The sequence below is a fragment of the Puma concolor genome, chromosome D2, assembly GCF_028749965.1.
Source record: "Puma concolor isolate L17-30 chromosome D2, mPumCon1.1.hap2, whole genome shotgun sequence".
Lineage (NCBI taxonomy): Eukaryota > Metazoa > Chordata > Mammalia > Carnivora > Felidae > Puma > Puma concolor.
In genome coordinates, this window is record NC_141677.1 from 40093753 (window position 1) to 40121479 (window position 27727).

At 56.5% G+C, this 27727-nt stretch overlaps 1 protein-coding gene and 1 long non-coding RNA gene across 7 annotated transcripts in view; one reads left to right on the top strand and one right to left on the bottom strand.

Moving 5' to 3' along the window:
- The window catches only part of ZMIZ1 (zinc finger MIZ-type containing 1), a 231956-nt gene that overhangs the window by 136959 nt on the left and 67270 nt on the right, over positions 1 to 27727 (top strand). For 5 of the 6 annotated variants that reach the window (XM_086680113.1, XM_086680109.1, XM_086680112.1 and 2 more), the window contains one exon: positions 1180 to 1285. In XM_086680113.1, the coding sequence (XP_086536239.1) occupies positions 1180 to 1285 (106 nt within the window). Of the gene's footprint in view, positions 1 to 1179; positions 1286 to 27418; positions 27565 to 27727 lie in introns of those variants that run through there. The other variant, XM_086680114.1, reaches the window with a different exon arrangement.
- Positions 2179 to 8816, bottom strand: LOC147576011 (uncharacterized). The gene is made up of 2 exons (XR_015241665.1): positions 8599 to 8816; positions 2179 to 2943 (listed from the first exon to the last, which is right to left on the bottom strand). It is a non-coding gene; the product is annotated as an uncharacterized LOC147576011 (long non-coding RNA).

Below are 27727 nucleotides of genomic sequence, written 5' to 3' on the forward strand. Positions count from 1 at the left end.
TTCTCAAAAGAACGAGCTCCCACATCTGGGAGCACTCCTTTCCCACTCAGCCATAACCGCCCCAGCTGCTTAGCCTGCACCGACTCCCATCTTCCAAGGTCCTTCCTTCTTAATAAGTAAACCTAATTTTGCTGCTGTTAATGAGGAAGGCGGGCAGGAGGGAGCCGGTCTGGCAATGGCAGGACACCTGGGAACGGGTGGGGAAGGCATGAAGCCTGATGGGTGTGAGCCTGCAGAGCCGTCCGTGGGTCCCCCAGGAGCACCCCATCCCACACTGCCCCCAGGGACTGTCAGCCCTTCTAGCCCCTCACCTGTCCCCCTTCCGACCCGTACTTTGGAGGTTCTCAAAGAGAAAGAAGGGACCTCCGGGCTCCAAACACACAGCCATTAGCAAGCTTCCATCAACATGCTTATGGGAGCCTCCCACGTGCTGAGCAGGTACATGGCGCCGGGTACAGACCCCAGGCTGAGCATGAGGGTCCTGCAGCCTCTGGGCTGGGGTCTGAGAGGCTGCAGGTCACCTGGCCCAGAGCGGAGCACTGGGGAGCACAGGTGTGTGCATCTGGAAAAGGCTTAGCGGTCTGTCGAAGCTGAAGCTCCGTGAGCAGCGTGTCCAGTGCTTATCCTCGAGCACAGATCTTGACTCGGGCTGAACCAAAGCTGCTGGGTGAGGGCAATGCCTAGAGTAGTGAGGGCAGTGAGCATCCGCGATGGGGGGTGCAGGCGCTCAGGGAGGGGATGGGAAGAGGTGCCAGGAGACTTCCCGAGGGCCGGGACTCAGAAGGGAGTTTGGGGAACTGCTGTGGGGGAAGAGAGGCCTGGCTTGCAGCCACCCAAAACACGGTGGTACAGTACCCCCAGCCGCCTTCTGGAATGTGGCTGAATCGAGTCCTTGAAAGCTGTAGGGCCTGGGCTTTGGGGTCAGGCCCACCAGCCGACCGGAAACCCCTGAGGGCAGGGGCCAGGATCCCTGGGCCTGGCACGGAGGAGGTGCTCATCAGTGCTTGCTGAGTGAGCAAGGCACAATCTGAGTCCCAGCTCTGCCTGATCTTGGGGACCTGCCTTAGCCTGCGCACCTCACCTGCCTCACCTGTTAAACGGACACACGTGCCACTCTGGGCTCGGAAGCCGGGCGCCAGCAGGGACTCACTCTGCCCTTCCTCTGCCTCTTGCTCGCAGGTGGTCAGTCGGGTGGCAGCACAGCAAGGGTTCGACCTGGACCTCGGTTACAGACTGCTGGCAGTGTGCGCTGCGAATCGAGACAAGTTCACTCCGAAGTCTGCGGGTAGGTGACCGCTGGGGGTTCCACGGACGTCACTGGGCGGTGGGAGTATAACCAGATTCTAACTCAGGGCTGCATGCCACCCCTGTCAGCAGGTGCCTTGGTTCGTCCAGATGTGGCGTGAGCCTCCAGGGACCAGCAGCTTGTCCACCAGGCTGGGCAGCCCATGGCTGAGGCTCCGCCCCTCCTCTCAGGCAGTATGCTTACCTGTGGGGGTGCGTCGGGGCCCGTGAGGGTCCCAAGGCACACCACACCCCAACAGGCTAAAGGGAGACATGCACCATCTCATTTCATCACCATGATGACCCCTTGGCATAAGCACTGGGATCATCCCCATTTTACAGAGCAGGAAACTGAGGCTCAGAGAAGCTGGAGAGGTTCCTCAGGTCACACAGCTGGAAAGTGCCAGAGCTGGGGCTGAGGCCTACACCTATACTCGAGTCAGCATTCTTGACCCTGACACTCCACCGTATTCATTCAGACCATTTGTACTTAAAACACAAAATGAAAGTGAGTCAGTGTGCATGCAGGGTTCTAAAGCCTGCTCCGCATAGTATTAGCCACTGCAACTTTGTCATTGCTTGGGACCTCCTGCCCCTATATTAAACAGAGGCCACAGAAGGTTCTAGCAGCATTCTGTGCGAGGGCTTTAACCACACCAAAGATACAGTTTTATATCTCACACCATCCTCAGCATCTTGCGTAAGGTTGGGGGTGCTGTGTAAGCTTTAACACCCGACAGAACTGGGACAACCCAGCCCTGTCACTTGCTGAGTGTGTGGCCTCCGAGCCTCAGTTTATCTCCTCGGGAAGGCAGGAATGATAATGAGACTTACCCTGCAGGGGTCGTCGTAAGTTCTAGAAACACGTGTGCATCGACAAACACAGCGTCTAGATGTTGTTAACCTTTTTTATGTTGGAGCAATTCATTGGAAAAGAAAAAAAAAATCCATTATTTCCTTTGTATGATAATAAAACAGACGTTTTCTCTGAATTCGTCAATCAGTTCTTTGGAGTATATATAGAAACAGCCTTAACGAAAACGTTTAAAAGACTTCTCACGATGTATTTTCGTAAGTCTGCTCAACCTATCCTCTCTCAGATGCGGGTTCGTGCTCCTCTCCATGTATGTTTGCAGACCGTGCACACGGACGATAGGTCTTTTACAGGGTGTGTGAAATTATGGTTAGCCAGTCGCTACTCTAAGATCCTTGACGTGCCAGCCTGTGCTGGGATATCGCTGTTGTATTGAACTGCTTGCCAGAAAATGGTCTTGGAATCTCATAAGTGACGTCTATTCCTGATGGACTCTGCAGTTTTAATAATAACTCAAGTCAATACAATTTTGACAAGGTAAAAATTGCTCCTTATCCAAGAAACATTTATATCCATATCTCTATGAAGCTCCTGCTCTGTGCGGGCACCTGGCCAGGTATGGGTTCCGACGAGGAACGCAACAGACGTGGTCCCGCCTCGGGAAACTTACAGTTTAGAGCAGAGGTCAGCAGACTTCCGTGAAGAGCCGGACAGTAAGGAGCTCCGGCCTTGCGGGCTATACAAAAGCAAGTGTAGACAGTATTTAAACAAGTGGGTATGGCTAGTTCCAATAAAACCTCATTTATGAAATCAGGTGGTTGGCTCTGGTTTTCCTGACCCGTTGCCTATGAGAAAAGAAAAAACATCATATAACCACAGGTGTATGTGGGTGGGTGTGCATATGCATGTATGTAAATTCCAGCTAAGCTAAATTCCATCAAGGAAAAGTCAGGGATGCTATGAGACCACTCGGGGGTGGGGGGAGGCTTCCCTGGGACCTGAAGATTGAGAAGTGTTGAATAGGTAAAGGAAAAGAGGAAGAGCTTCTTCCCAGGTAAAGGGGACAGCCTGAGGAAAGGTCCTGAGGTAAAAGGAAGCACGGCTTTTTGGCAGAACTAAAACAAGGGCAGTGGTTCCAGAGCTCAGAGGCAGGAGTCAGCAACAGTTAGACACAAGCGGCCTGTCTTGAAGGGTTGTGGTTTTTGTACTAAGAGTGATGAGAACATGGCTAAATTCTCCTTTTGCAAAGATGGCTCCGGCTACCAAGGAAGAACAGATTGCACAGGGGAGGGGGACAGTGTAGATGCAGGGAGCCGGTTGGCAGATTGCTGGGGACATCAGGATGATGGTGGCTGGACCAGGAAGGTTCCACTTCCTGTGGAGTAGAGAGAAGGGGATAAACCCAGAGGGTGTGTAAGTGGCAAAACCAAGTCAAGGATAGCATGGACAGAGGGGTAGGAGGAAAACAAGAGAGCGGGCTGTCCCAGAAGCCCCAGCTGCTCCCTCCTTGGGGAGGAGAGGCCCAGGTCCCTGTGCAGCCCTTCCCTCAGGGGTCTCTCATGGCCCTGCCGGTACGTGCTGGGTGCTCTCTTGTGCTTTGCTGCAATCCTCAGCTTTGTCTGTATTTATGGATGAGGAAATGGAGCTCAGAGAGGTTTGTGACTTACCTGTTGTCCCACAGCTCGTCGGTGATAGAGCTGGGACTTCAACCCGTGGCCTCCTGACTCCAGGCCCAGTCTCTGCACTCCACCACAGCTGACTCTGGACCTAGACTTTGGAGGCCCCTGTGCTCCTGGGCAGGATCTGGGAGGCTCCATCTGGGAGAGGCCTTTCCTTTGTTCAAGTCTCTCTAGCGTGGCCCTGCCCTTGCTAAGTGGTATCTTCCAGCCTCGCTTCTCCTGAAACAAGGGCTTTGTTCTGCCCTCTGTTTGCACTCCCGGCTGTGCACAGCTCTTCACAGTGTATTGAGCCTTTTCCCAGGCCCTGTGTCTGCTAAGTCGTATGATATACTGTAGGCCCCTGAGGCGAGGCCTCAGCATATACCCATTCTGCAACTGAGAACACGGAGGCCTGGCAGTCCCTGTAGCTTTGCTACCACTCGAATTCCCTTCTTGGGAGGCAAACCCCTGTCGGCACCGACAGCCATGACTAACCACTCTCACAGCTCACCCCCACCTCCTCGAGAAATGTGGCCCTCAGGACTCGGGTTCCCAGCCATGACCCTGCTTGGCCCTTCCTCTGGGAAGGCAGGCCACCAGTGTGAGGGCGAAGGCTCCAAGCTGTGGTAGAATGCAGGGTCGGCCAGGGGCAGGGGCAGGACCATGGGAGGGACGGAAGCCACGGGGAGCTGAGCAGTGACCCCGAGTTCCAGGGGCGGCTCCGACACTGGCCCCCATCTTCACCGTGTTGCCCACCTCCCAGAGCTGTGGCCTTGTCTGTCAGGATGCCTATGAGGATTAAGCGAGGGCCCCGCTGACACCTGGCACCCCTGTGCCAAATAAATATTACTTTCCAGTCCTCCTTCTCTGCTCCTGTCTGCCTTTTTCCCCCTGACATGGCTTCCTACCTCTCCAAGGCTTTTTTCTGCCCCAGCAAGGTTGTTTCTCACTGCTCCATTTCCCTGAGGTTCCGGGGGCTGCGTGTGACCTGTTGTAATCCCACCTCTGGGTGCAGCGCTGAGGGTCTCTGGGGCCTCAGGTGTGGGTGCGGTGGCCACACTGGCCACAGCCGGGCGCGCCCAGGCCTCTTCCAGCCGGGCTGCCGCAGTTCTAGAACATGCTCTGTCCATAGAGCTCCGGCAGCCAGCCCACGCTACCTCTGGCCCTCCTCCCTGACTCTGTCCAACCTCCCATTGTGTCTGACCTGCTCTCGCGGTTTTCACCCTCCTAGTCCCTCCCTCCCCTTTCTTTCTGAGGGTCTCTGCCTCCCTTCCCTGGTGCCCCTCAGACTTTCTCCCTATGTGATGTGTGTATGTCTGTGCATGTCTGTGTATGTATGTGTCTGTGGTAGTGAGCGTATATGTGTGTGTGTGTGTGTGTGTGTGTGTGTGTGTGTGTGTGTGTGTGTCGGGGATATGTGTCTGCGTGCCTGTGTGGGGTGGTGAGCGTGTCTGTGTGTGTGTGCCTACGTGTGGTGGTGAACGCGAGGGGGGGGTCTGTGGGGGCACATGCCTGTGTGCGCGCGTGTGTGTGAATCAGGGGGGCTGGGTGCCTGTCTGTGTGCGCCTCCCCTCTCCCCCCTCCCGCCCCCCTCCCGCCCCATCTCCGTGTCTGTCTCTCTTGTCAGGAGGCCAAGCTGGGGCCGGCCTAGGGCCGGTGGGGATGAGATCATGCCGCGAGGAGCGCTGCTTTGTCAGGAGGGATGGCGGTGCGCTGGGCTGGGCTGGGCTGGGCTGTGCGCGCCGGCGTTGCCGGGCTCGGGAGCAGGAGCTGGGGCCCGGGGGCAGCGCCGTACGGCGGGTGCGTGTGCGTGTGCGCGCATGTGTGTGTGTGTGTGTGGGGGGGGGGGGGGGGGGGGGAGAGACAGAGACGGAGCGTGAGCGCAGAGCAGACACTGCAGCAAACCGCCAAGTCAGGCGTCTCCACGTGGGCCCCTCAGATACCCAGCCCCCAGCTCTTTGTTCTGGTGCAGCCTTTAGCCTGTGCGCTCGCACGCCGGAGCACGCGCACGCGGGCACGACGGCCCGAGGCCTCCTCGGGGGGAAGGTCCTGGGGCGGGGGGGGGGGGCTCCCCGCCCCTCCTCTGCCTCCGTGCGGAAGGTCACCTGCCTCGTGCCTCCCCTCGGCCCCCCGAGAGGCCGCAGCGGCCCCCCTGCCCCCACCCGCCGCCGCGTGCCAGCCCTCAGCAACTTGGCAGGCGGCGCGGAAATGTCAGCCTCCTCGGGCGGCACCGAGCGGGCCCACGCCTGCTGGCTGTGTCGGCACCGAGCAGCAGGCGGTCGCCATGTCTCAAGGTCCCCGAGAGCCCTCTGCGTGCCTCGGCCGCTGTCCCCGGCCTCAATGACTCTGTGTCCCCTCAGCTGACCCCAGAACCCAAGGGAAGGGGGCGGGGGGGGGAAGCCAGGGCCCAGAGAATGGAGGGGGACCTGCCCCTGCCTGCGGTGCCCTCTGCCTGGCCTCACGCCCCTCCTGTCGCCCCGCAGAGGGTGGGTGATGGCTCTGGGCTCTTGTCTGGGAGATGAGAGGCTCTAAGCTGCTGGCAGAGGGGAAACCCACAGAGGACAGCAGGTATGGGCGTCCTGGGAGAGGTGACCAAAAGGCTTTGGAGAAAAGACCCGAGAACTCAGGAGAGGGCCAGAAGAGGCCGCCCCTGACAACTCCCAGGAAGAGGCCAGCCTTCCTCAGGGACAGCAGAGGACGGTTGCCAATCACCCGCCTGTGGGCTGGATGTGGCCCGCAGACTTCTGAGCTCCGATGTTTGGTGGTTTTTAAAAATGCTTATTAGTTGCCAACATTTGCTCTTGGGGAGATTGTACCATCAAGTCAAATGCCTGTCTTCCTTTGAATGGGAACCTTGGGCCCACAACCCACGACAGTCGGGGTGGTGGCTGACCCCCCAGATGGGTTCTGTGTTTCTCCCATTGTCTTATGCCCAAAGCATTTCCCAAATTTGGAAACCCACCGGACCCTGTGGACATGTGTGTTTCTGACCTCTGTTCTAAGCACACCCTCACACCCCAACACAGCAGCCTGAGCCCGGGTCCTGGTGTGGAGACCCAAGCAGAGGGGGTGTCGACAAACACCCACTTGGTCCCACTTCTCTGATGTGCTGACAGCCCCCAGAGGAGACATTCGTGGGAAGGGGACTGAGACATGCCCCGGGCCCCCAGCCAGCCTGAAAGGTGAAGAATCAGGAAGGTTGGCAGTCTGTGGTCCATGCGGGAGGGGCTCGGTCCTTCTCTGGAGCTCTCAATCCCAAGAGACCTTCTGTAGCGACTTGTATAGCAGCCCTGGGACTCAGACACAGACCCCGACCGGGGGGCCCCAGCCGTGGCACGCCGTACCCCCATCACAGGGTTGGGATGGGACAGGCATCAGAGGCCAGCCAGGTCATTTCACCACTTGTATCCAGGACTCTTAAGCAGGAGATGGAGGCTCGTAAACTATTTCCCTCTGTCTTTGAAAACAATCCTTCTTGCTCCCACCTGGCTGAATGGGGGCTCTCAGACCTTCTGGGGGTGGGGACATTCCTGGTCTCTCTTAGAGGCTCTGCTTCTGTCTCTACCTTCACACCTCCCCCAAGACCTGTCTCCACCCCCCTCTGCCTCTGCCCACCCCAGAGCACGCAGCCACCTTCCCATCACCGTCACCAGGGAGGACAAATGGCCTCATTCAGGGACACCCTGCCAGATCTGTCTCTCTAAGACAAAGCTGTGCGCAGCTCTGCGTGAAAAATGGCTTGCGGCCGCCCAGTGAGCAGGCGGGATTGGTGGGTGCAAATTGCAGGGGATTCGTTAACGCTTGCCGGCTTCCCCAGAAACAGCAGGGCAGGCGGGCCCTTGCCCTTGAAATGCCAGGCTGCCTGGCTGGGCGCCTTGTCAAGGCTGGGGACAGACTTCCTCCTGGACACCAGCCCCACCCCCACATCTGAGCTCAGCAGAGCTGGGGTGTGGGGGAGGGATTTGGCTTCCTTCCTCCTGCACTCCAGGGCAGGTCCCGCTCAGGAAAGGGCTCTGGATTTCATCACCAGGCCCCTGGGAACCGACTCATGGTCAGCCCTGTTTAATGGATGAAACCTGTTCACAAGGCTCGCTCACCTCCTGCTGATTCACTGCCGTAGGAGAGGCCACTGGGGCCCTTATCAGCGTGTCCACTTTATAGAGGAGGAAACGAAGGCTCTGACAGGGGAGAAACAGACCCAGGCCGTATGACTTGTGGTGCTGGAAGCAGGGATCGGACCTCCAGATGGTCAGATCTGGAGCACAGGGAGCTGTCCCCCTTCCGAGTGACCCTGAGGGAGCAGGTGGGGTAGGTCGTCCTGGGCCAGTGGCCCCTGGCTCTCCTCCCCTCCCCCAGCTCCCTGAGGGCTGGGGCCTGGGATCGGGTGGCCTCACTCTGCTCTTGGAGAAAGAGAACAGTGGGGAGGAGTCCACGTGACAGAGTTTGTGGACACAGCGTTCCCAGGCTAAGGAATGGGGGGGGAGGGGTAGCACGATGGTCCCTGGGGTGTCCCGAGTGAACAGTGAGGAGCGGGGCAGTGCCATGGAAGAATGGGAGAGGACAGATTTGGAAACAGCTCCAATGCCCCGGAAAAGAGATCTGGGTATTTCGATGGCCACTCCACGGTCATTAAAAACCAGGTCTCCCAAGAATTACTATGTGGAAATGCTTGTGGATAGAACATTAATTTTTAGAAGGGTAACACAAAATGGTAAGTTCAGTGTGACCTCAGCCAGGTGCATGGGAAACAGAAAACAGAAAAGAAGATACCAAAATGTCAACTTATAAATAATGGATCTGTCTGGAGGGGTGGGGAGGGGCGGGTGACACTTGATTTCCCACATTTTCTGCGGGGAGCACAGATTTCTGTTTGGAAGCAGAAGCAGCGATGGGCATTGTTGGTTCCTTTGGCGTTTGGCTGGCGTTGGCAGGGGTGGAGCGAGATGAGAGTGCCCTTGTCTCCAGGCTGGCTCAGCAGTTTTCCCAGCACAGCCCTCTCTGGTTCCCCAGGAGCCCCGGGGGGCAGGCCTCTGCTTGTCTGTCGGGAGGCTATTCTTCCTGTCTCCCTCTCTTCTGCGGGATTAGCTCATTGCTGGCTCCCCGACCGAGCCTGGGTGTGCAAGGACACAGCTGCCTGAGGCCCAGCTGGTGCTGATCTGCTTAACAGGCCTGTCCAGCATGAGAGGGGGGCAGAAGGCTGAGGGCATCAACTCATGCAGGGCGGAGAGGCGGAGGGGGCGGAGTGGGGGGTTGGGGGCCAGGACCCTGACAGGCAGCGTACGGAGCCCTCTCAGGAGGGGGCTGCTTCTACCTGGACCCTCACGGCCCCAGTCCAGAGCCCCAGCTGGGACTGCACACCCTCAGGCCACATGACTGGGGCAGGGGTCTGGGAGGGGAAGGGAGGGATGGATGAGGCTCCTCCAAGGGGAAGGCAAGGCTGCCGGAGGTTCCTCAACCAAATGATGTGTGTCTGAGTTTGGGTTCTCCCTGATGCAAACTGCAAATCGAACATTCTGGCTCAAAAGGTTTATTGAAGAGAATCCCAGAAAACACCGGTGGAGAAGCAGGGAAAGAGAGGGAGGGGAAGGAGTTCAGTGACAAGGTGTCGTGAAGCACGGTTCCTGCTGTGACCACCTGCCAGGGAGCTCTGGGAGACAGGAGAATGCGCCCCTCAGCCTGAGAGGCAAAGACAAGGAAGTATTTACTCTGCCTCCGGCAGCCATTATTGGTGGAGGGCTGCGTGGGGTCAGGGTCAGGGGACACCCTCCAGCCCTCACCGTGGCGATGACGCCCGGCAGAGTCGGGGCACACAGTAAACAGAGGGTGTGTGACGAGGCACCCACAAGGCCGCAGCAGGGCCCTTTCCCCCTTTCCGTCGTTTGCATCCCGTCCACCGCATCCCTGCCATATTCCAGTCTTGTTCCTAAGACAGTCGCATCCTTCATATGGTTGCTCACTTATTTTGACATCAAGTTGGAGATGGCAAGAGGAAACTTTACATCTCCTATGCTGCCCTAACTGGCAGACTGGCCTTCCTCCTAGCCACATTCAGAAACTAACTGTCAAAATCAGGACGATAGAGCCCCTGCCCCTTGTCTGGGTGGAGCCACAGGTGTCCTGTCCATAGCTACAGCCTGGGCCAGCTCTCTGCCAATTAAAAAGACAGGTGGGGGTTTAGGAAATTGGGAGTCCCTTCCTTGAAATAGCAACACCCTAAAAGTGGGAAGAGATCTGACGTGGTAGGTGGTTTTCTCATTGGGTCCCGTGACCACCTAAGGCATCGCAGAGGCCACATGTCCTAATCCACACCTGAGGGTGCTCCTGTCGAAGAGGATAGTCCTGCTGCCCGAGGCCACAGGGGGCCTGGGCACGCCCCCCCCCCCAACCTCTGGGCCCCTCCCAAGTCCGTTTCTTCCATAGTCCAAAGAGTTCTCATCTTTTCTCTACCTTCGTGACTACAGGATGAATGATGGAGTCATGGGCATGAGAACACCTCTCGAAAGAAAAAATAGTAAACTGGAATCTTCAGGGCAGGGAATGATTATCATCTTGTCCAGTCCCACTCTGTGCCAAGCACGGGGGCTACACACATATATAAATGCACCACACAAAGTCTCTGCTCTCGAGATTTGAAATCAATGAATGCTCCCATTCTGTGGGTGAGAAATGACAGTAATCCTACACACAAACACAGCCCTTTACACAGCCTCCCTTGTCCAGCCCCGTGAGATCCTCAGGGCGGGCTTATCCCCATTTAAAGAGGAGGGGACTGCAGCTCTGAGGAAGTGGGCGGGGGGGAGGTGGCCTCAGCAGGAGAAGTGGGACCATTGCTCTGGCCAGCTCATCCCTGCTTCTCTGTGTGTGCCCCCCGAGGGGTGGGCACAGCCTCTTGGGAGATGCAGGAACACAGTTACCGCCCTCCAGGCACCAAGGCTGTCACCCCACAGCCACATGCCACCCCAGCCCAAAGGCACGTTCGGGACAGGGATCCTGCCAAAACAACCCCCGCTGCCCCAGGGTGCCCCGAGGATGCCATGGCTGCCCGAGAAGTTAATAAAGCCATCGGCAGCAATTAATTCTGCAGAGGAAAGAGCCAGGTAAGAGGATTAAGGAAGCCAGAGCTTTAGTTTTAAGATGGAGCTTAGCATTCCCACTAACAGAGGAGGGATTTCAAGGGATCCGCGGGCGTGAGAGTGAAATGGAGCGGGAGCTTGGCAGAAAGCAGGCGAGGTGGTGATGGTGGTAGTGGGACTTCTGAAGCAAGCTGTGCCAGCCACAGCCTTATAAATACCTTCTGTTAGACAGACAGACAGGTGGGAATTAACAATGGTGCCGGTGCCGGGACTGTCTGCCTTGCCTTTTTAGATTTACAGAGCAGGGCATCTGGATTGGCCAAAAAAAGTCTGATTTACAGCCCCTTTCAGTCACGATGATGGCCAGCACATGGTCAGCATCTTCCTGGTACCAGAGCACTCGCTGTGTGTAGCAGCCGCGAACCCACTCACCCCACATGATGATCCCAGACCCACGTCTACCCATTTTACAGATGAGGAAACCGGGGCTGGGGGAGATTGCGTAATGTGATCAAGGCCCTTTGGCTCAAAAGAGCCAGAATTGTGGCTCAAACAAGAATATCTGATCCTGAAGCCACAGGCTGCCCCGTACTCTCTATGAACAGGTTGAAATGAAATCATGTTAATGACTCACAAGAACGTGTCAAGATCACCTGAATTGCTTGCAGGGAGAGGTATTAAGTATATGACAATGATCTGTCCTTGTCGGTAGGTTGAGCACCCTCATATCTTTGAGCTTATTCAACACTCAGAGTCCCACGGATGGTGAGTGGCAGAGAACCCAGCACATAGCCAGCATTCGGTACCTGTCAGCTGTTTTAATCGAAATGTCCCGGTCAGCCCCGATTTCAAATATTGTTCCCAAAAACCATTCCCAGGGAGGAGTAGTGACTAAAAGCATGGACTCCAGAGCAACCTGCCTGGATGTGAGTCCCACCCAGCCTTCCCATTCACCAGCTCTGTGACCTGGGAAGAAGTCACTTGGCTGCTCCATGCCATGGTTGCCTCAGTTGATGATAATAATGCCTCCGTCGTAGGCATTAAGTGAGCGACCATCCGTACAGTGCTCAGAACAGGACCTGGTATACCGCGTGTTAGCAATTTTATTCCAACATGGTGGCATTCCGATGGTCTTAGGAGGCCTCTTCTACCTGGAGGTAAACGCAAAAGCCTGTGCCTGACGCTGTGTCTGGAGAATACAGAACCTGTGTGTGTAGAGAGGGCCGAGGTAAATGCAAACCATACCCACCTCTGAAGGGGTAAGAGGTGAGTAGGGTGACAGTTCCTTCCTGAGGCTCCAGGAGAGGTTCACGTGGGGTCAAGAGCATGTCTTCCTTCCCCCCAGGGAGAGGAGGCTGAGCCCCAGAGGGGAAGGCAGGCTGCCTGCAGGAGTGGAGCGTAGAGGGCTGGCTGAGGGAGGCCAGTCACTACCAGCAGAGCTTGGTCTGTACCTTGGGCTGGGGAAGTTTGAGAGCCTCTTTTTTCCCAGCAGCCCCTCCCAAAATTCTCTCAAGAGAGAAAGCAACCTTCAGAGTACTGTTTGTTGAGTGTCTGCTTCATGCCAGCCACTGTGCTGGGTATGTTATGAAGATCCGCACTGATCCTCACAAGGACCCAACCCATTTTGTAGACTGGAAACCTGAGGCACAAAGAGATGTATCCACTTGCCCAAAGTCACCTAAATCTTTTCTAACAAAGCGAGAGACATTAGATAGATGGCTCTAAGTGGATGGATGTTTGGTTCGTTGAGACTGAAGAGACGAAGGAAAGAAGCAAGAGAAAGGGAGGAAGGGTGGACCAGGGCCCTGCCGCAACTCCAATTACTTGCCCCTCTACCCTTCCCTGGTCTTGCCTTTTCTCTCGGGATCGGGTTCTTTGTGAGTGACCCCTTGGCTGGTCCCCAGGGCCTATCTGGCAAGCAAACTCAGGGAGGAAGTTCTTGGCCAACAGACCCTGCCCTCCTGCCCGTCATCAGCTGGCCAGGTAAGCGTGCACAGCAGAGCTAGGGCTCAGGAGAGGCCAGACCTTCAAAATTGTGAGTCTTGGCCTTGTAAGCCCCTAGGTCTCCTTGCCTCCACATTTTCAGCCACCCTCAAGTCAGGGCCAGCTAGCTGCTGGGATAGGACAGGTCTCAGGACATGCAGAACCGAGATCTGGACACCAGAGTAGGGGCGGCATGGGGCAGGGGTTTAAGCTTAGGCATCAGGATCAGGCTGACCGAGGCTCAGCCCAGTTCCATCACTCCCATGCCACATGTGACCCCCCCTGCCCTGGCCACATCTCCTGAAATGTTCAGCACAAACTACTTAACACAAGCCGGCATCTCAGAAGGGCTCTGTACATAATCATTCAGATTAAGTCTCGCATTGCAGCACAGGCTCCGAACCCTGCTTGCTATGTGACTTTACGCAAATCGCTTCACTTCTCCAAGCCTGGGGTCCAGCAGATCTAGAATCCGGGTCTCCTGGCTGGAGCGGCAGCAGTTCTGTTTCCATGGCAACCCAGCTGCCTCTCGGGGGACCATCTGGATCACATCACCCTGGCAAGGTGCTGCCCAGGCAACCAGGTGTTTGTGTCTTGCAGTGGGAGACTCTGCAAGGTGGTAATTCCCACCTCACTGGGGACAAGGTAGTGGCCGGGCAGTGGCTGGAAGGAAGCATGGGCACCTTGGCCAGACCTGCCGCCCTCGCTCTTCCTGCATCCAGAGAGGAACGCACCTCAGAGCTTGGAAACTCTGGCCAATGACTTTCCTTGAAGAGCTGTTAACAGTTGCTTCTTTATATTCCTGGGTACATTTTCTGGCTTGTTGAGGCTGGCCAGGTGGGAAACACTGCCTGGGGCTGGACTCCTGTAGGGAATTCCAAAGGACCCAGTCTCACCTGTTTGGGATGAAGACTACTATTGTCTTCTGACAGGAAACAGAAGTTATTGGGAGGGAGGAGTGAAATTAGGAGTCCGCCTTTCAAACAGGCACATAATTATGACAACAGAAACTCAGTGCAAAGGATAAAACGAAATTCACCCCTTCAACAAAGGGCATGGGCCCCTATTATATGCAGACTGTGTGATTAGCACTTGAGTAACCCTGGAAATTGTACCCTCCAGGAGTTTACAGACCCTCCATGCTCAGGAAAAAGACAAGGTCAATAGACCCGCATCAGCAGAGGGTGAAGCTGAGATGGGGTGATGTGGAACCCACTGGGGCCAGCCACTTCCGGCAGGCAGGCAGGCAGGCAGCTCCCAACCCAGATGGGATCGGACGGTTCAGAGATAGACTGTGCTCTGCCATCGCTTCACGTAGGTGAGCACCTTGACTCTTAAAACAGCCTATGAGGAGGCATTCTGTCCTCTTTTCCAGTTGGGGAACCTGAGGCCCAGACTGTGAAATTCATGCCCAGGGTCACACAGATGGGCAGTGGCTGGGAAGAGATCAGAACTGGGGCTCCCTGCCTCCTCGGAGCACCCTTTGGGGAGGCTCCGTTTCCCGGATGCCTGAGGCCTCCCTCTAAGCTGAGCAAAACAGTCCTCTGCCTCTGTCCTTTCTCCCCCTCTTCCCCTCTCTCCCTCTCCCTTTGTCTCCCCCACCTCCCTTCCTCTCCCCTCCCTCCCTCCTTTCTCCCACTCTCCCTGTCTTTCTCCCCTCTCCTTTCCTCCCTGTCCCTCCCTCTCCCTCTCTCCTTCATTTCCTTTGTCTCCCCTTTCCCCTTGGGACCGCAGCTCCAAGCGCCACTGGGCCCGAGGGCTGCAGCTCAGCCCCGCCCAGGAGTCACCAGCAACGTTTGCTTGTAGGCCCCAGGCTCACCATCCACAGGTGCACCCCCCAGGTCCTGCCCCAGCCCAGCCCCATGCTGCGCCCCCAGACGCGTCCGCTGCTGTGTAGGGTTGCCCCCCCTCCTACGTACCCTCCGCCAAGGAAGTGACATAATTGCCTGTATTCCCATTTCCTCCAGGCTCCCCACTCTCAGATGTGTGCCCCAGATGTTTAGACTCACTTCCTCCCAATTAAGCGTCTGCTGGGAGGCCGGGAGGCAAGGAGGCAAGGGGCTGCGTGTATGCATGCGAAAGGGCTTGGAAGGGAGAAAATGGAACCCGTCCCCCCACCCCGGGGACAGATGGCAACTGGCCTGCTGTTGGGGTCCATGGGGAAGCTGAGCGGCTGGGAAGTGCGGCCAGATGCCCCTGCAGTTGGCCGCCAGCCCAGCCGCTGTGGAAGCACCAGCCCCTTGGCCCCTTGTCAGTCTCCAGGGTAAGATCCTCTCATGCCCAGCCCCTGGGGACAGGCCTCCCTTGTCTGGTTCTTCTCCTCCCTCATAAGAAAAAGAAAGAGGAGGAGAAAGGTACTGGCCCCTGTAAAGCTCAGGGAGTGGGCAGGTGACCCCACAGATCGGGTCTGTTTCCCCTGAGGCACTTGCGCCCTTTGTTTGGCCAAGGCTGGGCTTCAGGGTCTGGTCCTAGGCCTCCTCCTTGTGCGGAAAAGGCTGCCTCGGCTCCATATCACACTCACATGTCCACACAGCCAGGAGTCGTACCAAAAGCATTGGCATCCAGATGCACGATACAGAGTGGGTCTGGGGACCAGAGAACCCAGCGCCCCCAGTGGGGCAGCTGCTGCATGGGGGGCCGCCTGAGGCCGTGTGAGACACAAGCCCAGAACCGCAGCCTTCTCCAGTCCTGTGAGAAATCTCCTGAGGTTGTTAACATGGAGCCACCCCTTATTGAAGATGCAGTGCTGGCCAGTCTGTCTGTGACTGACGGCTGGCTCTCGGGTGGCCAGTGGAGACATGGGACTTAAATCGTTGGGGACCAGGACTGGGACAGATGGACCCATGACTCGTGGGAGGGGAAAGGGTCAGTCTGCAGAGTTTGTGGGACTGGATCACCTTCCCTGAGTACAGAAAGAGGGCTCAGGCCATGTCAGCAGGGAAGGGTGCTTCTGAGGAGCTCCTGAGTGGGGCTGGGGGTGAGAAGACGGGCCACCGTGAGGCATAGAAATCACCCATGTGGTTAAGTATCCAACATGGAGGTAGGCCACCCTGGGCTTACGTCCTGCTCTCCTTGCTTTCAAGCTGGGTCACTTTAGGTAACTGGCATGACCTCTCTGAGCCTCAGCTGTGGCGTCAGGACACGGAGCTAACCATATACCTCCCTGCTAGAGTCGTTTGTGTTGAGGTGTTGAGGATTAGAGGGGACGATGCGGGGGAAGCTGTGCCTGCATGTAGTGAAAACCCTGTATCCATTTGCCATCTCCCAGTAACAGACGAAACAGGTGGGTGGATAGGATAGCACCCTTCCCACCCAAAACTCAGCCATGAGAGGAGGAAAGCTGGGTCAGGGAGGAGGACACTGTAAGTTGGACAGGAAAGGAGAAGCAGGCAGACAGTGCCCTTTTGGAGAACACGAGGTATGCAATAATAAGGAATAGGTGTAAATAGTTAAGTATCTGTGTTTCGTTACTATTACTCCCACAACAGCTCCTATCACTGCTAATACTACCATTATCGATAATCCCATGCCAAACCTCTAATGCTATCATTTTCTCCTCCTAACCAACTAAAGAGTTCACTTGTACTGAGTCCTTACATGTTCCAGACACGGAACAAAACACTGCACACGCATTCTCTCACCTCCACAAAAATATCGGGAGGAAACTGAGACTCAGAGTTGCTAATGACTTGCTCAGGGCCATGTAGCCAGCAAGTGATGGGGCTAGAATTTGGACTCAGGCAGTCCCACTCCAGACCTGCACCCTTGGGTTCCGGGGCAGATGCCTTCCAGAAGGAGGAGGAAGGACGCTTGACAAGCGCAGGGTCCCGGATGAATGGAGGCCTGGCGCGTCTCTGGAGCAGGGCTGCCTTGCAAATGAGCCCAGTGGGAGATGCCTTTGTGGAAAAGTCTAATAACCTGTCTCTTGCCTTGTTTCACGAAACCTGAAATCCAACTGCTTTCCTTTGGATCTGAGCACTTGTCCTCTGTAGATTAGCCTTGTTCATTCTCTCTGTCATTTGAGGACCACGGTGAGGGGCGTTGAGGCCAGGTCCCACACTCGAGCAGGCCTGGCTTCCAGTTCTGGCTCTGTTTGCAAGCTGGGTGGCCCTAGGCCTGTCCCTTCACTACAAGGCCTCACCGAGTATCCTGTCCTTCCTACCCGGAGGGTAGGAATCAGTGAAGCTCCCCTGTGACTCAGGGACACCTGGCACAGCCCCAGGTGCAATACTTTTTACAGGTGAGACCCTACCCCCCCCCCCCGCCACCCCCCACCATTCCAAAGACCCAGGCCAGTGATGGCAGGAAACCGACACACTATGTCTGGAAAAGACCTGGAATTTAGAGATTTTTCAGCCAGTCATTCAGCAAATATTTATTGAGCACCGCAGCATCCCAGGCCCTGTGCTGGATGCCTGGACACCGTGTGAGTGAGGCGGATGTGGTCCCTGCCCTGTGGGAACTCAAGGCTTGGTAGAGAGGACAGACTTGGAATAAACACCCCCCAGTGATGATGTCACTGTGATCAGTTCTACAGAGAACAGCTTAGAGGCTTTCTTGAGGAAATGACCCTAGCGATAAGGACTTCGAAGATCTTCCCAGAGAGGAGGGCAGAGAAGGGCGTTTCAGACAGAGGGAACAGCATTTGTGAAGGCCCCGGGTTCCGAAGGAATGTGGGTTCACATCCCCTCTCTACTTTTTCGGATTTGGTGTTCCCTGCACGAGATGCTTCTGAGCCTCAGTTTCTCACCTGTCGAATGGGAACAATGCCACCTGCCTCCCAGGGTTCCGAGCAACTGAGAGATTAAGGAAAATGAAGGTGCTGGTGTCTAACACGGCTTCCCTGAATGCCTAAGGAATCCGGAGGCTGCCACTTGGCTCCTGGTTTCCAACTACCCCCTGACACCCGAGGCCTCTGTCAGTACTGGTTGTTCCTCAGCGCAATTAGGTAATTAGGCCAAATTCAATTACACACCACACTCCCAGGTCTGTCTGGGGCCCGAGGGAGGCGTGGGCTCCCCTTGCTGAGGGGGAGCAGTGGAAACACTGGCTTGGTTCCCAGGACTGTACCTTCCTGCCATGTATCCCAGAATACTGCCTACATCCCAAATGGGGAAACTGAGTCAGGGGAGAGGCAGTGCTGTTTGGCCTCAAACCGTAGCACCCCCAAGGCTGAGATCCCTGCGCTGACTTCTTTTCCCGCCTTGAGCACCCCAACTCAGGCTGCTGGCCCGTGGCTTTCCCCGCCTTTCAGATTCATCACGGATCCAGGCTCCTCGTCCCCCTGGACCGGCTCCCAGATTGGTGGGAGGGTAGGGTTCAGCTTCTCTGTCACTCCCGGATTTGTGGCAGTTTCCCCGCCCAGCTACAGGCTGGCACCCAGTCATTGCACAACACTTTGTTTGGCATGTGGGTTTTTGCAGTGAGCCTGCCTACCTCCAGTAAAGCTGGGCAAGCCAGGGTTTATAAATGCCTGTAAGAGACTTGCTGCAGGCATCTCGACAAGAGCAGCCCAGGTTGAGGGTAACAAAAGGGCCTTCCCAGAGACCGTGCATGAGACTTCCAGGGCTTTGAATATCAGTCTAGGAAGCTCTAACTTGAACCTGATCCTGGCAACGCTGGAGAGCCAGGGAAGGTTTTAGGTAAGGTAGCGACGTGGTCAGATTTGCCTTTTATTATACCTTAGCAGGTAGAGGAGGGACCAAGGGGCCAGAGGCAGAGAAAGCAATGTGGATGCTATTCTGGGTGTCCAGAAAAGAGACTGCTGGGGTGGCATGGTGCCATGTGTAGAGAGAAAGGGACAGATGGTGACTCTCTGGCAATGCCTTTTGCCCACGGCCAGCCCCTGGCCACCCACAGCCGGGCCTCGGAAGCTCCACTGGTGACGTGAAGTTGTGTTATCCTTGATTCTGGAGTTATTGGTTCTCAAGACTGTGCACAGCAGCTTTTGGGGTGAAAAGTCTTAACTTTAGATTGATTCATTTAATTCTAAAAAGAAAGTGGTTTATGGGGTTCTTTTCCCAGTCCCAAAAATAATACACACCCTTTATAAATACTTAAGGCATACGGGAAATTATAACAAAAGTATAGCCGAAATCCCGCCAACATAGGGTAACACCTTGGTGAATAGCTGTCATTCAACAGATACTTGTTGAACACCTACTATGTGCCAGGTACAGAGCCACCAGGGATACAGCAGTGACCAAAATAGACAAAATCCCTGCCCTCGTGGAGCTCAAAGTCTACCAAAAAGGATACGTTTACAGGTCCAGGGCACATACATTTATAAGAATGGACTTAGTGGGCTCACCACCTTGGGACTGGCTTGCCGCGAGAGGATTATGTGTGCCGTAGCCATCTTGTCCTTTATAGGTGGTCCGTGGGGGTCAGCTCAATTGTGACAGTTCTTTTAGGGGCCTTCCATTCAGATTTAGGGAGACCGGTGCCCCTAATCTGCACTAGATGTCCACACTCGATGGGGAAACGGTCGTGACCTGCTCTTGGTCACACAGCAATGCCCCAGCCTCTTTCCCAGGCAGCATCTTTCGGTTGGGGACTTGGCCTCCGGTGGAGGGGTGTGCTGTTCTCACCTGCCAAGCTCAGCTCTACAGATCCCGATTTCGACATCAGGCCTCCCACTCATTGCCCTGCCTTGGCGGCCACTTTGGATTTTCCTCAGACAGACATTCCTATGTGGCCTGTCTGCTCACGTCCAACTGCTCCCCCACCCCGGCCGCCAGAGCAGGGGGACACCTGGGACCACACTGGGGAGCGAAGAAAGCCGCCAGATTCCCTGGGCTGCTGCGGGCTGGCAGCAAGAGGCTAGAAGGGGGTAGGCGCCGCTGAGAGGGTCCTCTCACTCAGGACTGTCAGGAGGAGGGAAGGAGTCCACCAGGAGATGAAGGGTTCCCCGGTGAACTCTAATGGGCCTGGAAGGTTCATAGGGCTGCTCTGTTGCTGCCACAAACACACTGAGTGCTTGGGCATGCTTCTCTCCTCTTACCTATGAGAGCACCCCAAGGCAGAAAAGGCCACAGAAGTCATAGCCTACCAGTCTGAGCTCCCCTCTGCATTTCCGCATCCTTAGCTCACACACCTCAGGTGACAGGGTGGTCACCAACCCCCCCGGGCAGCCCCGACTGTCCATCGTTTGAGCCCAAATTGAATGCCTCCACCCACCTTCCTGATGTGTGTGACCCACTGCGGATGAGAAAAGGAGCCGAGAGGTCCAGAGTCTGGCCTCCAGCCTCTCTGTGGGGAGAGGGAGGACAGAGTGGGGCGGACCCTCCATATCCGAATCCCGTCGGCTCATAAAAAGAGGCAGCTGATGGACAAGAGCCCTTTAGAACAGCAGGCCCTCGTATCCGTGTCGCACTCCACGTTTGGAGAACAAGTTCTTAACGCTACACTTGGTGGGAACACAGCATTGGGAGACACGGCTTGGGGCTCTGGAACAAGCCAGAAGTCGTAGGCTGGTCCTGGCTCTCCCACCGACTTGCTGTGTGATTGGAGGAAGGCCAGGCCCCTCTCTGAGCTTCGGTTTCCTCATTTGAAGTGAGGCTAGGGGGCTCTTCACTCCAATGCAGCATGAGTTCATGATCCCCAGGGGTCAAGAAGAGACTCTGTAGGGAAAAGGGTCGGTGGTAACAGGCCATGCAGGCTGGAGTGGCGGGGGGGGGGGGGGGGGGGGGGGGGAGGGGAGGGGGGGGTGGTGCAAAGTGGCGTCAACAGTTGCTGGGGCAGCCTGCATTCGGCTCCACCGGCCCCCCCGCCCCCCAGCCTTGGGCCAGAATGTGTGCGTTGCCTTAATTCTTTCTCTGTCTGAGCCTCATTTCTGCTCAGAGAAAAACGGAGGGCATCCTCCCGGGGCCTGCTTGAGCCTTTGTCTGGGGTGTGTCGGAAGTGGAATTCAGCTGCCCCGGGCCCAGACAGGGAGGTATGCTGCACAGGCAGACAGACAGACAGCTCCAGCAGGAAGGGAAATTGCCTTTGCAACTGCAGGGAGCTTATGTCAGTCCAACCCGGGGGCCTTCCGGAAGCCCCCTGTCAAAGCTGTGTCCTGGGAGAGGCAATAAAACCCCAGGACTGCTGAGGCACGGACATTCGAGCTGCCTTGGCCGTCCCTTGCCTTCAAAGGCGACTCCAGAAATCAATGGAAGGAGATTCATTAGAGGCCTGGGTGGCGAGCTCCCCACCACCTCCGGCAGCCCCTTTGTTTAGCTGGCCTGAGCTTCCTGTCTGAACAGGCTGCCTCCGCTGGCCTGTGCTCTCTCAGACAGTGGGTCGGGGCCCCCATCTCTGGGCCAGGCAGGCCGGGGGAACGGGGCACCACAGACCCTCCTGTTCACTCATTCATTCCTTGACTCACTAATTCGTTCAGGCATTGGGTTCTTGTTTCATTCATACAGCAGAGATCCCGCATCTGCCTGGCATCCTTTAGAGCCTGTCAACGCAACAGGTACAAAACAGACAAAAGTCACTGTTGACATGGAGCTCGCCTTCTAGTCAGGAGACAGCGTTCACAAGAGAAATAAGCAGTCATAAATGCTGAGGAGAGAGCTAAGTCAGGAAAGAGTGGGAGGAAGTGTGGGGTGAGGCTGCCGTTTGGGGCAGCGTGGCTGAGGAAGGCTCCCCGAGAAGGGGTCACCAGAGTGCAGGAGGCCTGTGGGAGGTGGGAGGGACGAGAACCCGGCTACCTGGAGAAGACCACGGCTGGCGCACCTCTGAGGGTGCATCTGGGCCACTTGCGGCCAGAATGGCAGTGAGGCTGGCTGGGGCAGAGTAAACCAAAGGCAGACTAAAAGGAAATGAGGTCAGCGAGGTGATGGGGACCGGGTCACGCGGGGGCTTGTGGGTAATAATAATGGCTTTGGGACATAATGCTGACTGAGCCAGAGCCACTGCAGGAAGGGATTTGAGGAGAGGAGGGATGCACTGTGACTCCAGCTTTAACAGCATCTCACCAGGGGTATTGTTTCGCTAGGAATGCCATCACTGACGTACCGCCACCAATTAGGCGGCTTGAGCTACAGAACTGCACTGTCGCATGAGTACTGGGGGCCAGAAGCCTGGGATGTGAGACCAAGGTGTCGTGTCTGCAGGGCCACGCTCCTCGGAAGACACTAGGGAAGGATCTGTTCCAGGCCTCTCTCTCCCAGCTCGTGGTACCATGACGCCATTGTCACTAGGCCTACTTCCCCCGTGCATGTCTGTCTCCGTGCCCAGATTTCTGCTTTTTAAGCGGACGCCAGTCATATGGGAGTACGGCCCACCCCAGTGACCTCATCTTAACTTGATCATCTGCAAAGGCCTGTTTCCAAATAAGGCCATATACACAGGTACTGGAGAACAGGACTTCACACTCTTTGTGGGGGACACAGTTTAACCCACACCATCCCAGCACAGCCTCTCCGCCTCTCCAGAATGATCACCCTTATCTCCTTTGGGCCCCTGAGGACCTGGAGTTAGGTGGTTTCACTTCCGTTGTACAAAGGAGGAGGTACAGGCCGAGGAAGCCTAGGCGACTTGTCCAGGGCCACCAGCTCGTCAGCCCTTTTTTCCTGAGCCTCCGCCTCCAAATCCAGGCACATCCCCTCCCTCCAACAGCTCCTCAGCTAGCAGGGACATGGCCAGTTCCCTCCCAGCTGCCTGCCCCACCTGCCAGCCTCTCTGTCCCAGTGGCACCTGCAGGCCAGCCTCAGGCAGGGGGCAGTGCACCTTCCCAGCTGAACAGTTAAAGGGCAGACAGCTCTTGAAGACTGAAGCCACCAGAGTACCCATTTTGTGCCTGGCTCCTGGGTTCCCACCCACCTCCTCCCTCCGTCAGCCTGACAGGGGGCTTTCCTGGGTCCCCAATAACCTTGCAATCATAGGGCTTCTCAGAGGTGCTGAGTGGAGGTGTGGGGCAGGGGGGTAGCTTTGTTTTCTGGATGAAATGATGATAAGATTTGGGCAGAAGCCAAATGCAGACTTCTGGGAATGCAGTCTGAGTATGGGATGAGGGCCCTGCTGGGGGAGAAATCCAGGAAGGGGCGTGGGGTGCTGTGATAGGACGTTCTGAGCCAGGGAGCTCTCGTTCCCCACCATGTCCCCAGTCCCCCTCAGGTGGAGCCAGGGCAACGAAAATGTCAGGTGGATGCTTTCAATCGCACAGAAGGTAAATAGGAAAAAGAAACACAAAATATTTCGGTGTATGTAATGTGGTGTGCCGGAAAAAATGTAAAACAAGGGTCGGGGGACATAGCTATCATCACTTCAGCTCGCTGCGTGACCTCGGTGGTCCCTCTCCTCTGGACCTTTGAGTCCCATCTTAGCAATATAGTATGATGGTCCAGTGCAGACCTTACAATCAGATTGCCAAGTAGTTTAAATCCTTCTGGCAAGTTGTCCAAACCTCTCTGTGCCTCGATGTTATTCCCTGTAGACTGGGAATGATAATCACAGCTCGCCAGAGAGGGTAAGGATCACATGTTGATACTTGGAAAGTGTCTGGAAGCGTGCCTGGCAAAGAGCAGCCCCTCAGTCACTGTGAGTCCTGTATGATTAGGAAACAGGAGAGGCCTGGATCCAGCCTGGGGGTCCCAGCTCTGTTTCCCAAGTAGGAGTGCACCCTCCTGCTGCCCCCATGCGTGGGTAGGGTTCTGAGGCCTGACAGAGACACCTCCATTGGCTGGGTACTCCTGGACCTCATCACTGCCTTTCCTCTTCAAGAGTGTACACATAGAATTGAGGGGATTGCCCAGGGCGAAGGGAGAAGGGAAAAGGGACGGAGGGAACAGCATTATCAAAAGCCATAGGAGTTCCTGTCCTGGCCCCCTCAGAGATGGGCAGGAGAAGCCCCAGGAGAAGGTCTCCAGAGACAAAGCCCCTGAGTTGACCCCTGCCCCCACTGCAGTAGCTTGAGCCTTCCTGGACCCGCCACGCTGGCAGTGAGACAGATACTCCCGGGACCAGTGACCCCTCCCCCCGCCCCGCACCCAGTGCATTCCTTTATTGAATGTACTCTGGACCCTGCACTTCCTTCATGGGTCCTGGGAGGGACCCAGTTGTATGAAAATGGATAAGCCAGGAAGCTCCCAGGACCGATGCTCATACCTGTCACACTCATGTGGAGATCGGCCCAGGGCCTCCCTGTCTCTTTCATTCTCCTTCCGAGTGCTCCAGCCTGCCTGGGTGACATTTGTGAGTCATTGGGATCCTTGCTGAGACCTGCTGAATCAGCAAGCCCTGCTTGAGGAAGACCCAGCTCTTCAGAACTGAAGGCCCAGAAGAGCCACCCCTTGGGTTCATTGTTATGCCTCTCCTCAGCCCCAGTCAGAGCAAGCTTGGCTTTTGTCTGTCCCCAGGTCTCCCAAACAAAGCCTGGCATGGTGGCGACCCAGCCCTGAGCCTGGAAGCCCTGCGGGGAGCCACTTTCGACCCCTGGGTGATCTACATCCTAGGTGGCTTTGCTCTTTTCCCCTCACTGGCCTGGGCTGGGATGGGACCCAGGAGGCCCAGCCCTCTGCAGGTTAGCAGGGGAGCCCTGGACGAGGCTTGTCCTGCACCCCCAGGCTCAACTGTGGTCCCCTCCCCCCATGGACCCGCAGAAGTGGGTTCCGCATGAGAGGTTCCCCCGGCTGGGTGAAGAATCCTCCCGCCCGCGCCCTCCGGAGCGAGCCGCTGCTGCCTTCCTGGCTGCAGCAATGTGATTTATTGGCGGCTCTTCCTCGCCGGGGCCCATGGCAGGAGGAGTTCAAACACCCGCAAGAAAAGCCACCCGCTATTGATCCCCACATCAGGCTTCCCGAGCCCTCGCAGGCATTCATCAAGGAGCCCGAGCGCCGGGGCCACAGCTCTCCCTTTCTTCCTCCTTTCTTCTGCCTCCCAAGTCATTCCCCCCCCTCCCGGGCTGTGCCCCCCTCGCCGAGGTCACTCGGAGAGCTGGCCGAGAGACTGCCCTGCCAGCAGAGGTGGCGGGTGGCTTTGTCTGCAGCCCTTTCCTGCAGATCCTTATCGAGGCTTGCGCCCGGAGGGCGGAGCAGGCCACTTCGGGCTCCGTCCAGGCTTTCGAGCAAATCTTTGGAAGTTGGAGAAATGGAGTTGGAACCAGAAGTGAGGAGAAGCCCTTCTGGGGCAGGAACTGGTTCGAGTACCCGTATTTCTGTAGACTTGGGGCTTGTAGTATTCATAAGAGCTCGCTAACCTAGTGGGCCCTGGGGGGCTTGAATAGGGCCGCGCAAGCCTTGAAATTAGCATGTGAAAACCCTAGCTGCGGCCGGGAGGACTTGTGGGCCGGCTGGTGAATGGATGCTTAAAAACAATTTGTTTTTCTAATTACGTAAATCTGCTGGTGAACAGTATTTACTTTTTTTTTTTTTTTTTTTTTGGTCTTACCTGGGGAAAGTAAAAAATGGTTGGTCCCAGGCATGTGGAATTTAAATAGGCATGTTAATACTTTTCTCCCACTCCAACTTTGCAGGACTGGGAGGCTGGGGAGGTGGGTCGGTGGGGTGTCTTGATGGTTTTCCAGGCAGTGATGCCAGGTCTGTGTCCCTCTGGTGTAAACTTCAGGGCAGTCCAGATTATGGCTCAACCTACAGGAAGTGGTTATTCTGAACTCGGCGCCTGGGGGCTGGCTCCATGGTACCAACTCACACAAGGCATTTCAAGAATGAACCTGGAAGTTCCAAACATTTAGGTCTTTGGTAGCTCAGAAGGCACTAAAAATCAGACTAGTACTGTGAACTATCATTGCACAGAATTTCTGGAAGGGGAGGATCCAGGAGAAGTGTATTCTGGTTATCTGAGGTCTTGGCTATTTGAATTCTGGATAATCTGACATCATGTTAAAACCAGATTAATGTTAGAACCCTGGTTTGGGGGGTTATTCATCTCAGTGTTTTCTTCTGAAAAGTAGGTCAAGTTGTCAGGCCCCATCTGTTTCTGGGTGTCAGTGGCTGGGCACTGGGCTTTGGAGAACATTTTCTAGGGGATCTGCAGTGGGGACTGGGCCAGCCAAAGTGAGAAAGATAGGAGAGTCTTTATAGGGCCACAGGGCTCTTCCCTCTTGGGATCCCAAACCCCTATGGGGCTGCTTACGTGGGCAGGGCCCCAATGAATGTCTCACTGAACGATTGTCCCCCAATGAAACCATTCTAACCCAGAATAAGGAAGACTCCTTAGAGGAGGTGAGATTGAGCAGAGCCTGGAATCTGTGCTGAGTGGAGGAGACCCTCTTTCCCTGGCTACTCCTGGGGTTGGCCCTGTAGGAAGGGGATGCCAATTAATCTCTTTTGCAGGAAGCCAGTTCTTGTCCAAAAGGCAGCAAGTTATGAAGTATGAATTAATCCATTTAACCAGCTCCTCGGAGGGAAAGCCCATGACAACTGCATTTCCAAATGCCATCCCCGAAAGTGATATTTCAAGTGGCAGTGGGTGGGATTAGAGCCTGCTAACGATTTATGTCAAACAAGGAGCAAGAACATAATTTCTAGATAAGTGATTTGTCTCAGCCACTTCCAGGGCGAGCAGGAGAACAGACAGTAAGGTTTAGGGGCCAGCCAGAGGCTCAGCCTGAAAAAGGAGGGGCGTATCTGAGAATGAAGTCTCCAGAAGCAACAAAGGCTAGTGGACCTGGTCAGTTCCCACTCACGTCTCAGAGAGCAGTGAACAGCAGACAACATAGAGGAGATTTTCAAGACAGTTCTGGCTACCTTCCTTTAGGATGAATGGTGGGACCCCACTTACCTTCCTTGTCGTTTGAGTTAGCTAGATCACCAAGAAATATACACTGGCTGGTGGGAAGGGCTGGGGGAGGGGGCTATAACACGTTTCTCCCAAGGGGGTGATGGTAATGCGAAGAGGGAGGGGCGTAGAGCCCTTTGGGCAAGAGAGGGGGTGGGCTTCCAGCGGTGTCTCAGGGGCGGAGGGGTGGAGAGGGAGCAAGCTCAGCTCAGCGCCAGGAGCCCTTGCGAAAGACAGGCTGGAAGGAAGAGGCCTCGGCCACCACAGGATGCAGTGTCAGGAAGGCAGTAGCTCCCGGGGCGGGGCAGGGCCCAGCCGCGCACCGCAGCCGCCCCCGGCTTCCCTACAGCCGCTGGCCCAGGGCACAGGAACTCCCCTAAGTCGGGGAGGTCGAGCGTTATGTGAGCCAGCTCACCCTGCCCCCGGCTCCGCGCTCGGGGAATCCCGAAGGTAGCAGGGGCCTCTGTGCCAGGTTGGATGCCAGGTCGCCTGCTTTCTCCGCCCCCTAACCGGTTCCGAAAATCCTTCAAACCGAGGTCGCAATCCGGTTGACCCAGTCCCGCCCCGCCCCTCCCCTTCCCCCACCCCCACCCCCACCCCGGCCAAGACCGCCTCCAGGCCAGCTCCCTCCTCCGCCCCCACAGCCCCCCCCCCCCCCGGGACCCTCATTAGCATGACCACTCGGGAGGATTCGCAGGGGGGCCGTGGGGGGCGGGAGACACCCCCAAGTCAACCACCGCCAGCGCCTTCTCGGCGGCCCCCTCGGGCGACAGCGCTCCGGGAAACCCACTCTCACAAGTGTTGCTTCCAATTAATTGCCCAGGCGGCAGGGGGTGGGGGGAGGGGACCCTGGTCGCCGCCCCCGCCCGGAGGCTGGAGCGCCGCTCGTCGGGTCGTGCGTTCGCTCGGCGGCGGCGTGCACCAGCACCACCCCTGCGTGCAAGTTTGAAATGTGAGCTGCCTCCGATTCATACTCGCTCGCGCTCCCTCGCAGCAAAGTGGCTGGGCCGACGGTCTGCGCGCGCGAGTGAGTGCGGGCGGCGGGCTGGGGGGCGGGGGTGCGGACGGCGAGGCTCTTGGGGCGGGGAGGGCGCGCGCGAGCCGGGGCTCCCTGGAGACGCCGAGGCAGGTCTGCTAGCCTTTCATCTTCCTCGCGCGCTCCTCCTCCTCCCTCCCCTCCCCCCGCCGCG